The sequence below is a fragment of the Bos javanicus genome, chromosome 29, assembly GCF_032452875.1.
Source record: "Bos javanicus breed banteng chromosome 29, ARS-OSU_banteng_1.0, whole genome shotgun sequence".
NCBI classification, from domain to species: Eukaryota; Metazoa; Chordata; class Mammalia; order Artiodactyla; family Bovidae; genus Bos; species Bos javanicus.
The window spans coordinates 24,572,263-24,587,896 of record NC_083896.1 but is presented as its reverse complement, the minus strand read 5'-3'; the positions used below and the strand labels follow the sequence as shown (position 1 = coordinate 24,587,896).

General features: G+C 50.7%; 1 protein-coding gene across 1 annotated transcript in view; it reads left to right on the top strand.

Moving 5' to 3' along the window:
• The window catches only part of SLC6A5 (solute carrier family 6 member 5), a 58,247-nt gene that overhangs the window by 24,155 nt on the left and 18,458 nt on the right, over positions 1–15,634 (top strand). The window contains exons 10-14 of the mRNA XM_061405916.1: positions 2,701–2,835; positions 5,105–5,208; positions 8,179–8,303; positions 14,278–14,390; positions 15,137–15,268. Of these exons, the coding sequence (XP_061261900.1) occupies positions 2,701–2,835; positions 5,105–5,208; positions 8,179–8,303; positions 14,278–14,390; positions 15,137–15,268 (609 nt within the window). The remainder of the gene's footprint in view (positions 1–2,700; positions 2,836–5,104; positions 5,209–8,178; positions 8,304–14,277; positions 14,391–15,136; positions 15,269–15,634) is intronic.

The following is a 15,634-nucleotide window of genomic DNA, read 5'->3' as shown; positions in this document are numbered from 1 at the left end:
TAGAAAGTGAAAGTGGCTCAGTCGTGTCCGACTCTTTGCGACCCCATGGACTGTACAATCCATGGTATTCTCCAGGCCAGAATACTGGAGTGGATAGCCTTTCCCTTCTCCAGGGGATCTTCCCAACCCAGGGATCGAATTGGGTTTAGAGGAAGAAATACCTCCTCTTCTTTCCTTGACCTGCAGCCTGTCCTATTCAGCTGAGGGCACCTCTGCCCATCAGCTGCTGAGGCCAGAACCTTGGGGGTCACCCTGAACTCCTCCCTGCCTGTCTCTCTCACTCCACATGAAATCGATCAGGAAGTCCTGCTGCACAGCGTATCTGGTTTCTGACCATTTGTCCCGGCTCCTCTGCAATGCCCTGGGTGGAACCACTGCTGTTCTCTGCCTAGATTGCAGCCATGACCTCCTAACTGCTCTCCCTGCAGTAAAAACTCAACGTAGCCACTGGGTGACACTTGAAATATTAGATTGTGTCATTCCTCTGCCCAATCCTCCCTGTCTTCACCCCCGTGCCTCCAGGCCCTACAAGGTATGGCCTGTCCCTGCCCGCCTCCCCTCCCCCGACCTCCTCTCCCACGGTATTCCCACCACACTGGCTGCCTGGCTGCTCCTAGAAGGTCAGCACACTGCCTTCTTAGGGTCTTTACTCCTGCGGTTCCCTCTGTCTGGAATGTTCTTCCGGATATCCAGTTGGCTCACTCTCACTTCCTTCAAGTCCTGGGCAACTTCTCAAAGAGGTCTTCCCTGTCCACCCTTTAATATGGCCATGTTCCCAGCCAACCTCCCCAGCGTGTGCCTGGAATGTATTAGATGCTCAAAAATATGTGTCCAAATGTACACATGTGTGTGTATTTATTGAAGAACTAAGTAACCGCAAGAGTTTTATCTTCATCTGAAACTGTCTCCCAAGCCGTCCTTCCGAAGTCCTTGGGTCTGGTCTCGTCCCCTGAAATCCCAGTGGCTGCCAGGCTGGAGCCTCCTGCCAGGCCCTGGGGTCTGTGCAGCCAGTGCGTGAGGAGGGGGGCTCTGTCTCCCTCCTGGGGGCAGGCCAGGGGTGCCCAGGAAGGCAGACTGTGGGTGGGCACAGAGGGGCTCTGAGCCCACAGTGCTCAGTCTGTGCCTCCTCCCAGTCATGGATGAGTGAGGCTTGGGTGGTCAGGGATGGGTGCTGAGCCTCATCCTTCCAAGTGTCGTCTGATGTGTTTTGGGATGTAACCGGCTTGTGAGCTGAGGGTTGCCGGGGTCATTAAATTCAGCACTGGTGAGTCGTGAGCAAGATGGAAGGGGCACTTCTGTTCCCAGGGCCCCAGGCCTGTTCTGTGTTGTCTGGATTGTCCCACCCTGCTCTTCTAAAGCCCCATGAGGAATATGTAGTCGTTATCACCATTTTGCCCACTCAGGCTCAGGGAGGTTAAGTCACTTCACCAGACGGCCCAGCTCATAAGTGGTGCAGCTGGGACTTGAGCTCAGGGAGTGCAGAGTCAGAGCTCTCCCAGCCCGCTCTGCTCTCGTCTACTGGGTCCTGGTCCCAAGCCTGTCCTCCACTCCAAAGTCTGACCGACAGAGAAGGAAGGTGCTTCCTCTTTGTCCCTGTTCAACCACAGCCCCCAAATTCTGTTGGTATTATTTCCCAAATGTTTCTTCGTTCTGCTTCTTCCCTTTGTTCCGAGCCCAGGAGCCTCTGTTGGCTGGGACGCAGGGCCTCCCTGACCTGGTCCGTGTGTCCAGCACCCCTTGGCTCTTAGCCCCAGCTGTGTGCTGTGCTCCCAGTGAGTTTAGGGCCTGGGCCTCACCCCTGTCTTGCCCCCTTTCTTCCCTCGCCTTCCTGCTGGGCGTCACCTCCTTCATGTTGCACTTGGCCTCTAAGATCCAGGCGGGTGTCATCTCCATGCATCTCAGAGCTCCCAGTGGGGCTCCGTGCCTGCCCCGGACTTCACAGTGTCCTGTTTGGAACTGCTGAGCCATTATTCAGACGTTGGCTCTGGGTCTCCTAGGTTGAGTTCCTTCATCTTTATGCATCTAGGACTTGGCACAACTCCCAGTTGATAGTAGGCCCGTGATAAATGCCTGTTGAATTTAACTGCATTTAATGACCATCTGTCACTAATCAAGTGCTATGCTCGAGGCCCATTTAATCCTCACAGTTATTTTTTTTTAAGAAAGGTGCTATTATCCCATTTACAGATGCAGAAATTAAGATTCAGAGAACTGAATAGCTTGTCTAAAGTCTCATAGCTACTCAGTGCCAGAAGGGCAATTTCATTTGAACCTAAATATACCAAATTCTAAGATCATGCTTCTTTCATGTCACTGGGCTGCCTCAGTTAGTGAGTGTGCATAAATAAGGATGGAAAACTTAAGCTAAAGAAATTAATCTCTGATGGTGGGATTCGGGGCCTCAAGCTGAGGGTGAGCTAGGTGTTCAGGAGGAAGAGGGCATATAACATTTCTCGCTCAGTTGGTTCTCAGGGAGTTAGCCACTTCTGAATCACCCTCACAGCCTTGGACGTCCCCCTCGAGACTTTATTTCTAGCTCTCACTGACTCAGCTTTGGTCACAGTGTCTTTACCGCGTCCCCCATCCTGGAAGAGTTTAGGGGAAAATAGCCCATGAGGCGCCCGTGTCCAGATGGAGATCGCACTCTGCCTCTCTGCGGCGCCTCTGCTCACTGCTGCCCCCGCGTGGTGGTTTTTGCAGGTGGTGTACTTCACGGCCACCTTCCCGTACGTCGTGCTCGTGATCCTTCTCATCCGAGGCGTCACCCTGCCTGGAGCCGGCGCTGGGATTTGGTACTTCATCACGCCAAAGTGGGAGAAACTCACAGACGCCACGGTGGGCCTCCGATTTCATTCATCAAGCGCCTATCAGGGGAACAGCACATGGGGTTGGGTCCCACTCTGGGACTCAGTTTAGCAGAAGAGGTCAGACCTCCTCTCCCAGGGCAGCTCACTGTTAGCCTTTACAAACTCCTGATGATTTTGAAGTGTTACGGTACTCAGGAAGTTTTTAACGAGAAGTGAGCAGCAGGGGGTTTCAGATCACTGGAACAGTTGTCCTACATCTGGGGTTGCTGTGGAAGTTGAAAGGAAGAATGAAATTCCCTTAATAGCTTTGGGTTGCCTCATGCCCCTTATCTGTTGCTAATTATAGTGTGTTGGAAATGGGTTTTGCGGTTGGAAAATAAAGGCACTTAGACAAACTGCAAGCAGTTATAATTTAAAGGGCTCAGACAGATTTATAAGAGCCAGCACACACTTATACTTTCTGTTGGCATATTCAGTACAGGCATGCTGCTGCTAAGTTGCTTCAGTCGTGTCCGACTCTGTGCGACCCCAGAGATGGCAGCCCATCCCTGGGATTCTCCAGGCAAGAACACTGGAGTGGGTTGCCATTTCCTTTTCCAATGCATGAAAGTGAAAAGTGAAAGTGAAGTCGCTCAGTCGTGTCTGACTCTTAGTGACCCCATGGACTGCAGCCTACCAGGCTCCTCCATCCATGGGATTTTCAAGGCAAGAGTACTGGAGTGGGGTGCCTTTGCCTTCTCCCAGTACAGGCATATCTTACTCTAAAATCTCCTAGAACTCCATGTGAAGGGGTGATTGTTTAATAAGAAATGCATTTTCTCTCCGTAAAGAAAATTCTGCTTTTCCAGAAGATTTTAAGAAAGCATAGCTAGAATTGAGTTTGCACACAAAGAAAAACCTCCAGATAATGGCAGCTTAAACAAAAGTTTATTTTACTTGGAGGTACTACAGCAGTCTAGTGGTAGATAGTCAGACACTGGTTGGGTGGCTCCATAGTGCCCCAGGCTCCTTTCTGCCCCACCATCCTCAGTGAATAGCTGCCATTTGGCTGCCAGGGCTCCAGCCATCATGTCAGCATTAGCACAAAATAGTGAGAGAAGGGGGAGAACACCTTCCTTCTCTCTTTAAAAGAGAGAAAACCTGGAAGTTCTATATAACACTTGATTTTTCTCATCATTGGCCAGAAACGAAGTCAGATGATCCTCTCTCAGGTGTGCCTCCCCTTGATTCTTGGAGATGGTCATTTGGCTGGATGTATGCTGCTGCTGCTAAGTCGCTTCAGTCGTGTCCGACTCTGCGACCCCGTAGACAGCAGCCCACCAGGCTCCCCCATCCCTGGGATTCTCCAGGCAAGAATACTGGAGTGGGTTGCCGTTTCCTTCTCCAATGCATGAAAGTGAAAAGTGAAAGTGAAGTCGCTCAGTCATGTCCAACCCTCAGCGACCCCACGGACTGCAGCCTACCAGGCTCCTCTGTCCATGGGATTTTCCAGGCAAGAGTACTGGAGTGGGTTGCCATTGCCTTCTCCGGGCTGGATGTATGGCTGCCTTTAAATAAAACCACAGCTTTGTTACCAAGGAGCGTGAGAGAATAGAGGTTGGGGCAGGCACAGACTTTGCCAGCACATACCTTGCATATGTTAAGCACAACTTAAAAGCCAGATTTAATTTATAAAAATGATAGGAAGTCATTATCAAATCATATAAATCTCTAGCTCAAACTCTTGAGTTGCCTTCTGGAGTTTTATGAGGACGATTAAATTGCCAAGACAAACAAGAGGTGCTGTCAGGCAGGTTCACGGAGGTGGCACTGTGAAATCCACTGTGTGGTGGCAATGGAGCATGCTTTCCTTCGAAGGTGGGGGCTACAGAATTTCAAATTTTTAGTAAATTGTAATCTGTGAGAATGTCAGCTGTAAACAATTTTGCTTTTGTATCCATGAATATTTTTGCTTTTGCAAATTGTTTTTTATTTTGAGACGTTTTCTAGCTGAAGAAAGGGCTTTTCCTTTCTGTATGGTTTTATGTGGTAGGGCTTGCCAGCATGAAATGTGCACATCACTTACTGAGTTCCTCTCCTCTGATTAGAATGGAGTTAGGGTCTCCCAGGTCAGTCACTGCCTCTTTGGTTTCCAATGCAAACGACTGCGTGTGTTTCCCATTTATGTTGGTGCCCGCGTCATCCTGGCCTGATTGCCTCCCGCCTCCCAAGCCTCAGACCCTGTGCATTGGGAGCCTCCTCTCCCCCGGACCAGCCTCCTCCAGTGACATTGAGTCTTCCCCTTTCTTGCCTCCCAGGTGTGGAAAGACGCTGCCACTCAGATTTTCTTCTCTTTATCTGCTGCATGGGGAGGCCTGATCACTCTCTCTTCTTACAACAAATTCCACAACAACTGCTACAGGTATGTGGAGGCACTTCAAGCCCCAGAGGTGGCTGGTGAGTGGGACTAGGGCCTGGGGACAGAACCTTGGGCTGAGTTATCACGTGCCTGAGGCCACAACCTCACGTTTCACCTGAGATAGGGCCAGGCAGTTGTCTCTGGAGTGGAGGAAACCCCCTGCTAAGGCTGAGCTGCTGGCCCCAAGGCCTGGCCTGGCCCCCAACTTGCACCCTGATTCTGACCCTTGGGATGGACCTGAATTTCTCTGGAGGTGCTGTCCCACTGGCTGTGTCCTGGCATAGTCATTTGTGAACTCTCTAGTCCACGGAGACAGCTGTATGGCAGTCGTTGATGAAGTATGGTCATACGCCCACTTGATAGACATTTTTCTAGTGAGCCCTATGAGAAACGCAGTGTGGTACAGTTGAAGAAGTACCATGGTGGTGGCTGTGTTAATTAACTCGATAGTGGGAGCCCTGTTTCATGCATATGTTTATCAAATCATCACATTACATACTTTAAATATGTTAAAATATATTACAATTTTATTTGTCAGTTAAACCCAAAGTCATGCAAACTTTGAGTCCCCTCCCAGGTTTAAGAAACAGAACCAGGAGGTGTTGGGCATTGGGAAGTTACATTTCCAGACAGGATCCTCAGGTGGTCCTGGTGTAGGGTAGCACTTGGATGGGGTGATATTAGGGGGCTCCGGAACCCTGAAGACATGAGAGAGTCAGTACAGCCCCTGGAGGAGGTGACATCTGAAAGTTAAATCTGTCTGTGACAAGCAATAGGAAGATAAGGTTTGTTCTCTTGAAGGGCTGATTAAAAAAAAAAGGAAAGACGCTTGGAGTCAGACAGACTTGCATTTATATTATGACTTCACCATTTATTAAGACTCCAAGACATGGATAAGAAACTTCACTTCCGTGAATCTCCATTTTCTAATCTGTAAAATGCAGATTATAACATTTTGTTGAGGATAAGAGATAATGTATACAAAAGTCTCATGGCGATATTTTACACACAATAGGAGCTCAGTAAACAGCAGTAGCCATCATTCTTATTTTTAATCATGCATGAGATCTTTCATGAACCAAGAGGAAGAGATTACATGTAAGCTGTAGCCTAGGTTGGCTGGGATGGCCTCACACAAGTGCTGTCTCTGCGGGCCAGATTTCAACAGGTGCAGGGGAGCAGGGCATGTCTGCAGGCGGGGCTGAGTGGGGCTGGGGATGACGGAGATATGGGGGGAGCAGGCTGACGGCACTGCAGCAGGGGTGGGCTCATGGGGGCGGGAAGGACTTGGGGCCTGAGAATCGGCTGAGGAGAGAGCCTTTGTGTTAGTCTCTGGGGGGCTGTTGTAACAAACAGTGCAGAGTGAGTGACCTAAACAATAGAAATTAACTTCCCCACCACCTGGAGGCCGTAAGTCCAAGATCAAGACGTCACCAGGATGACGTCTTCTGAGGCCTCCCTGCTTGGCTTGCGGCCGGCTGTCTTCTCCGTGAGTCTCCCATCTGGTCTCCTGCTCACTGCGCACCCTTATCTCCTCGCTTATTGGGCCTCAGTCATATTGGATTACCCAGTCCAGTGTTGTTACCTGGAGAATCCCAGGGATGGGGGAGCCTGGTGGGCTGCAGTCTGTGGGGTCGCACAAAGTAGGACATGACTGAAGTGACTTAGCAGTAGCATATTGGATTAGCGCCCACTCTCATGACTTCCTCTTACCCTGAGTACCTGTTTAAAGACCCTGTTTTCAAATACAGTCACATGCTGAAGAACTGGGGATAGTGACTTCCACATACACATTTGGGGGCCCACAGTTCAGCCCACAACAGCTGGTATGCCAGAGTAAGGAGTCTGAGCTTCTTTGATCATAGCTGCTTATTGACTTACGGCCCACGAGAATCAACCTGAGCACCCTCAAAGGGGGAAGCTTGGCTCTGTGTTGTGTTAGAAATGAGGCTGTGTGGTGTGGCTGAGGGGCAGGAAGACTGGGTTCAAACTGGAGCTTACTGTTGGTTAGCCCATTACCTTCCCCTGGGTCTCAGTTTCCCCATCGGTAAAAGGCCCTGATGCTGGGAAAGATTGAAGGTGGGAGGAGAAGGGGACGACAGAGGATGAGATGGTTGGATGGCATCACCAACTGGATGGACATGAGTTTGAACAAGCTCCGGGAGTTGGTGATGGACAGGGAAGCCTGGCGTGCTGCAGTCCATGGGGTCACAGAGAGTCAGACACGACTGAGTGACTGAACTGAAACCAAAGGGCTGGACGAGGCAGATGGTGTCCTGAGCCCTTGCTCCCTGTCTGGCTTTGTGCGGCCCAGGCCTCATCTGGTTCTATCCTCACAAGCTGTGAGCGAGGTGGGGTCATCGCTGGCATTTAAAATAGGAGTGGAAAGAAAGTGACCTAGTCAAGGTTATGCCTCTAACATGGAGAGAACCAGGACAGGAATTTGGCCCCATGGCTCCATCTAGCTGTGATCCTTCTTTTGGGTCTAGGATGGACAGGGCAGCCCGGGAATTGCAGCTGCATGGCCAGCAGAGGGCGCTGCCTCCGAGCTGCTGGCTTCTCTCCTCCCCTCCAGGCTTGCCCATCTCAGCCTGTGTGCAGGAACCTCAGGCTGTTCTAAGGTTTGGGGGCATTGGGTGGTCCCGCTGCCTTCTCTCATACGTGGTTCCTGTCCCAGGCTCTGCAAAAGGCCCCCATCCCTTCAATTTCTGCTCTGATGGACAGACTTACTCTGCTACTACCAGGAGGGGAGACCTGCTTCTATAGCAGAGCTTTGTTCTGGTGCTTATACACTCAGCCCAAGGGAGCCTGTGGTCAGGCTGTTTCCTTGTGAATAAGAGAGAACAAGACCAGCCTACAGCGAGCACCTGTTTAGAAATGGGTGTAGACACAGGTGTCCACTAACACATTCGTGTGTCCCTCCCGTCCCTTCCTCCGTACAAAGCACAGCTGATGACCTGTCCCTCCCCCCAGGGACACGCTAATTGTCACCTGCACCAACAGCGCCACGAGCATCTTCGCCGGCTTCGTCATCTTCTCAGTCATCGGCTTCATGGCCAACGAGCGCAAGGTGAACATCGAGAATGTGGCCGACCAAGGTACCGTGCGGCCGTCGCCCTGCTGTTGTGGGCCAGGTTCCACTTCACATCCTGAGCTTCTCACTTGTGCTGCTGTGCTAGGAAGCTGTCCTTCTGGGGCGGGCTGGAGAGGGGGCAGCCTCGGTCCCCCTTTGTGGAGGGGCCCAGAACAACTGAAGCGCCTGCAGAGTTAGAGCTGGTCGGTCCTTACCTAGAGGGGTGGCTATAAAAGCCCTTTCCTGCTTCCCTCTCCTCTCTTTTTTAAAAATATTTATTTATTTGTCTGTGTCGGGTCTCAATTGTGGTATGCGGGGTCTTCATTATTCCATGCAGACTTAGTTGACCCATGGCGTGTGGGATCTTGGTTCTCCAGGGATTGAACCCATGTCCCCTGCATTGCCAGGCTGATTCGTAACCTCTAGGCCACCAGGAAAGTCCCTGGTCCCTCTCCTGTTTTAGCTAAGCTCCAGCCTATGTAAGGTCTCTACCTGTTAGGCATATGTAGAGGATTCTCTAAGCCATCCAGTGCTCCTGCAGCTGATGTGGCCACAGCCTGCCGCAGGGTGGCATCCCTCGCCAAGGGCTCTGCAGGCACTGAGCTAATGCTTATTAATAAGAGAGGCCTTCTGCTGACAAAGCACAGGTCGTAAGGTCTGCCATGCTCTCAGGGCCTTCTGCTGAGTTAGCAATGCAGACCTGCGGTGTTTTCCCCGGCGGGTGGAGAGGTTGGACGGTGGTGGAGGGAGGGCTGTGGGATAAATGTTTACTCTCTGCCCAGGTGATCCATCTGTTAATGGCTAACACTTGTGTGGTCTCTTTGGCGTGTACAGAGGGCTATCATTTTTTAAGCTCATTTAATCCATATTTCTAGCACAGTCTCTTGTAGAGAGTATGTAATACTTTTACTGAACTTTGTATTTCCACCCTGCCTCATTCTACACAGGATTTGGGTGTTGAGCGGGTTTTGGTGATGAAGGGATTTCATGGTGGCATCGTCTGTCACTAGGGTCACCCTCTAATCAGGCGTTTAGGAGATGCCTCGGGGTGGGGACCGTGGCTGGGGCCGTGGCTGGGGCGGAGGGGACGGGACTGTCTGTGGGCTCTAGACCACCCAGACTGTGGGCCTGTCTTGTGGCTTCTCTGTACAGCTGTCTTTCCTCAAGGAGCTCACTGCAGACCTCAGATAATGGCTCAGACGGCAGCGCAGGGAGAACTAAGCCTCAGCTCACCTCCTTGGTGGGCTGCTGTCTCCCTGTGGATAGGTAGTTACCACTTCAGCGGGGCTGATAGCACGCTGCGGGCCTCCAAGAGTTAAAGAACCAGCTTGTTCCTGGGGGGTTGGGGGGTAGTTATCTCTCCCTGGAGAGAGTGTTGAACCCCCAGGGATTTTGGTCCTGCAGCAGTGCACTAAATTAAAGGTCCCAGAGCTGAGCCAATGCCCTTCCCTGGTTGGAGAGTTTAAAACTCCTGGGGAGGAGGGAGGTGGCAGGGGTGGGGGATTCGGGAGTGGGGAGAGAAGTGAAGGCTTTGTCTCCAGGGTGCCTGTGACACCCAGCTGCCCGTATTTCCTGCCAGCAGGGTGCCTGGAGCAGCTGGGTCCTACCCCACTTTCTGGCAGGTCTGAGGTGTTTCGTTATTCTTGAGACATTACTGAGCTGTGAACCGGTGAACCAGTTGAACCAGTGGCTGAGTGGTCAGAGATAGTGATTCCTGAGACATGGCCGTGTTAATTTATTCTTCCAAGCGCTTTCCTACCCCAGGAAAGGGATGTGGGGCACAAGTTGCTAAAACCCAAATTAAATTTTTATTTTCCTTTACGTACAAAGCATCAAACAAATGGTCTGGGTTTCCTCTAGAATTTGCCCTTTCTAGATTTTTTTCATTTCCTCTGATTCTAACAGGGAGAGGAGCTCTTCTTATGGATTCTAACATGTTGTATTCATACAGTGGACCCGTGAACAACGCAGATCTCAGATACGGGGGGTTAGGGGTGCTGAACCTCTGAGCAGTCAAAAATCCAAGTTATAATTTATTAATCAGCCCTTTGTAGGTACAGCTCCTCTGAATCTGAGATTGCTTTGCATCCATGGATTTGCCCAACTGTGGACTGTCTTGTATTGTATTTATTACTGAGAAAAATCCACGTGTGAATGGAGCCTTGCAGTTCAAACCTGTGTTGCTAAAGGAGCAGGTACTTGGTAGTTTCTCATCATCACCAGCAGACCCATCAGAAGTGGGTGTCATCCCCCACTGGGGAGAGGCAGGAGCCCTTGGAGTCTTCTCCCAGACCCACGGGCAGCTAACCCTGCTCATTTGAACTCACATACTTTATTGTATGTGATTTGCAGGCTTGTCTGATTCCCCTGGTATAATGGGGGCCCTGCAGAATACAGGACAGAGGTTTGGAGTCAGGCCTGCATTAGGTGCCAGCCCCATGCCCTCCTCGCTAGGCGACATTGGCACGTGAACGTTCAGTTCATTTGTGCTGATCCGGCATTAGTGACTGTGCTTTGATATTCGGTCCAAAGCTGGTTCTCTTTAATGACCTAACAGTAGTGCATTTTATTTAGAGCTCCCTTTTAAGAGAGGCTCAAAGTCACTCGGAGAAGGCGATGGCACCCCACTCCAGTACTCTTGCCTGGAAAATCCCATGGATGGAGGAGCCTGGTAGGCTGCAGTCCATGGGGTCGCTGAGGGTCAGACACGACTGAGCGACTTCACTTTCACTTTTCACTTTCATGCATTGGAGAAGGAAATGGCAACCCACTCCAGTGTTCTTGCCTGGAGAATCCCAGGGACAGAGGAGCCTGGTGGGCTTCCGTCTGTGGGGTCGCACAGAGTCAGATACGACTGAGGCGACTTAGCAGCAGCAGCAGCAAAGTCACTACCTCAAATCTTGGCTGTATCAGACTGAGGGTGACTGAGGGTGGATTGGTATGAGACCAGGCCATCTTCTGTTCTTACGATGGGCACAGGGAAGGGGGCATGGTCTTCTCAGGCATCGACTTCAAAAAAGCAGCTTCCTGGGAAGTCAGCCTGTTAGAGGCATCTCCCAGCCATCTTCACGGCTACCTGGGGAGTGCTGACTCACTGTCAGAATCCTACCCAGGGCCCTACCAAGATGCTGACCCCCCTGCAACAGGACTGGATTAGACACAGCAGGGGAACACACAGTGCATGTAGATTTCCGGGGCCGGTGTGGTAACTCCCAGGTAACCAGGCCACTGGGAAGTGCCGCCCTGGCTCCCTCGCCCCCTCATAGTACAGAGACCCTGCTGATCGAGATGAAGGGACCGTCCCACCATCTGTCTGTCCCTGGAAGCCAGTGCTTCCAAAGGCGCAGGGCTCAGTGCTGCCTCCTCTGAGAACGCATGCATGGGTGGTAGGAAACCAGCAGAGTGAGCACTCCCCGTGGACTGCAGGCCACGCTGGCTCCAGAGCCCCTGGTTCTGTCTGCAGCGGCTCTCTAGGACCAAGGAGGCTGTCACTGTAGGTCTCTGGGGCCCTGGCCGAGTCGCTGGCCTGCCGAGCCCCTTTGGGCCCCTTTCACGGGAAGAGCCCTGAGTGGAGGGCTCAGAATAGTGCCTGGCTGTGGAGAGAACTCAGTAAGCACAGACCGTTATTCTGAGCCCTTCACTAGTATCAGTACACTTAACGTTACAGAGATTCCCTGAGGGTGAGTGAAGAGAAAGTCGCTCAGTCGCGTCCGACTCTGTGACCCCCATGGACCATACAGTCCATGGAATTCTCCAGGCCAGAATACTGGAGTGGGTAGCCGTTCCCTTCTCCCAGGGATCTTCCCAACCCAGGGATCGAACCCAGGTCTCCCACATTGCAGGTGGATTCTTTACCAGCTGAGCCACAAGGGAAGCCCTATCCCTGAGGGTAGGCACTATTATTTATCCCCATTGTATGGATAAGGAAACTGAGGTATGTCCAGAGTCTTACCCAAGTTTTATCTAAAGTCCTGCAGCTAGAAAGAGGCAGAGTGAGTCTCCTGGTCCCCGGGGCAGGGGAGCCTGCCCTCCGGCTCCTGGGCTTTGCTAAAAGTGGCAGGACTCAGCCTCTGTCAGACACATTGGCCTCACCCAGGGAAAACTCCGCCGTGGCTCAGGCAGTCCCACTTCCCGGACTCTGCAAAATATTATAAACATGTATTTAAAAAATCCGCTTGCTAGCCATCTTGGATAAACGGAGTTTTCTGAACATGATGCCTTTACCCTGTGTACTGTAGGGAGGCCACCGAAATAGAAACAGGCCAGATATTTGGAAATCCTTCTCCACCCTGAAAAAGCAGTAATGTCCAAATGGCCGGAATCCTGTTAAAGCAATCAGCCGAGGTCCTCCTGGCCATTTTAAGACCTTCTTGTCCACTTTATGAGCCTAAACTGAACTGGCTTCCTTGGTGTTCAGGGCACTGAACTGGCTTCCTCGGTGTGCTGCATTTGGGACCAATTTTGAACTGTAGTTTAATATTGAGTTTTCTTTTATGGTTCACTCAGGGAGTCTTCAGAGGCTGTTTCTACCGTCTGTTCAATAAATGTATCAGGTGAGGGTATCTTAGGCATTCCAGGCTTTATATTTTAAATACCCAAAGCCCTAGGCAACATTAGGAGCTAACAACCTGATAAATTCCAGTTTAAAAAAGGGCTGTTATGATTGAGTTATAAAAACTCCAGGTGCTGCGATTTCTGGCTTCTAGACGTGCCCTGGCTGTGGATTACCCCAACATTCTCTGGTCTCTGCCCATTATCATGTAGGTTTCTACTTACAGGGAAATTCACAACTGCTGCGTCTTTTACCATCTTCCCAGTGAGGCCACGAGGCAGGTAGGAATGGCTGGTAGGGTTTTATGTTAGCAGAGAAAAACGCAGCTCAGACATCCTCTATCAAGACCACACACGATATTCTTGGGAAGACCCAGATCAGAGCTGCTAATTTCCATGTTTCTTGTCTGCTCCTAAGAAGAGCTAATATTCTGAGAGTGTTGATGACGTGTGAGGCACTGGCCTCAGTGCTTTCCCTGCACTTCCTCGTTTGTTCGTCATGACTGTCCTATTATGAAGAACTGTTGTTATCCCCATTTTACAGATAGGCAAGATTGAGGCTTATAGCAATAAATTAACTTCTCTAGGGCTGCACAGTTAGCAAGTCATGGAGTCTGAATTTGGGCCCTGAACTGTCTAGGCATTAGAGACCAAACCCTCTCAACTCTTGTGTTTCCCTCATCCCCACCTAATTACCTGTGGACTGATACAGCCCCATGTTTACCAAGCCTTTGTGGGGCAAGATCCGATAAGCATTAGACAATTCACCTTTTGTGTAAATGGCTTTGCCTGGAGGAGTGACTAAGAAGAAGGGTAGCAAAAGGGGGAAATGATGTCTTTCTGGGAATGTTTAACCCTGATAGCAGGGTTTCTGGATCTCATCACGCTTGACCTTTGGGTTGGATAAATCTTTGCTGTGGGGGCTGTGCATTGAAGGATGTTTAGCAGCATCTGGCCTCTCTACACACCAGACCCCAGTAATCATCCTCCAAGACACCCTGGTTATGAGAATCAAAAATCCTGGTTATAAGAATAAAAATGTTTCTAGACATTGCCATATATGCTCTGGGAAGCAAAATCTCCACTGTTCTAGAGGATAATAGTACATCCTTCCTCAACCCATTAATATAGACACGGAGGTTTTTGTGTTTATTTGCATGGGGCACAGCCTGGCCGTAGTGCTGGGCTGGCCCTGAGTCTCTGCTTTGCCACTGTTTCTGAGCCTCTCCTATGAGTTTCCTGAGATGTGTACCTAATTCCTCCGGTCCTTCCCTTCAATTAGTTTGAGGTCTAAATGGGGAAACGGATGAAGAGGAGTAAAAATATAGGACGCAGAAGGAGCAGCTTGTCTTGTAAACGACTCAGGACTGCCACGGACCCTGTGGGCTTCCGGGAAGAGGGGTCTTGGAGCTGGACCTGCCTGCGGTCATCTGTCTTGCTCTTTCCAGGGCCAGGTATTGCATTTGTGGTTTACCCAGAGGCCTTAACCAGGCTGCCCCTGTCTCCCTTCTGGGCCATCATCTTCTTCCTGATGCTCCTCACTCTTGGACTTGACACTATGGTGAGTGTGCCCCTTTGACCTCTGCTCCAGTCCTCCTTCTGAAGACCCCTCTCCTGGGGTGCTCTAATCCAGCCCGGGGCGGGGTTTGGGTGTAGTATTATCTCAGCGTTTCCTGAAGCGATGTGTAGGGATGGTGAGGCACCTGGCCAAAGCTCGGGACAGCCTTGCATTTGTGGGTGACTTAGGTGGCGGTGCAAAGGACCTGTTCTCTCTCCCTCTTTCCTTTTTTCTATGCAAGTTTTACTTATGTTCTTCCTGCTTTGGTGTCCTTTTGCCAAAGCAAGTTCTGTGGGGCCGGACAGGGGAGAATAATGCGAAGTCAATTTTAGGGAAATTGCTACGGGGCTGAGACTACTACAAATCATGCCGACAGGTGCTCAGAGTTTAGTAGTTGGGTGCAAGTAGGGCTTTTCCTCAAGTGCAAGATCAAATGCGCTGTAAACGGGAGGAGAGGAATTTACATCTCATGAATACAAAGTGACGCTTAACATGTCCTAGCGGATGGCTGTGAGTGCAGTCTCTGGGGGCTGGAGACATAGCTCTCAGGTTCACATCCTGCTTAGATTCCCCTTGCTGACCTTGTGGGTTGGACCCCAGCAAGATCCTTTAGACTCATCAAGGGAAAGCAACCCCAAAGACCAATCCTCATACAAACACCACTTTGCCTGATGGGAGACACAGAGGACTCTTTTGAGCCTGTGGGGCTGGGCAGTGTCGCAGGCGTCCCTTCTCCGGCATCATTCCAGTTTGCCACCATCGAGACCATAGTGACCTCCATCTCGGACGAGTTCCCCAAGTACCTGCGCACTCACAAACCGGTCTTTACTCTGGGCTGCTGTGTTTGTTTCTTCATCATGGGCTTCCCAATGATTACTCAGGTAAGATGCCTGCTGGGCACAGGCTTCGGATGGGGGCAGGTTGCGGGTGGGGCTGATGGCTTTTCCGTCTCTTTACTCTTAACTCCCAGACCTTAGAATAACAGCCAAACCACTGCCATTTCCAAGTAGATGGCACCAATCCATTAGAGATTCTGACCGCAGAGGGAAATATGTCACCTTGGCTACTAATGATACTTCTCGCATCTTCATAATTGAGATGTAGCCTTCTTGAGCCAACGAGACAGGTGTGTCCTACTTGAAGAAAATGAAATACATGGAAATCCAACTTGACTGACCAGAGACATTTCCACTTGATTACTTGTAATATACAATATCTGTAGTCGTTGGAGTTTCTTCTGGTCCTGA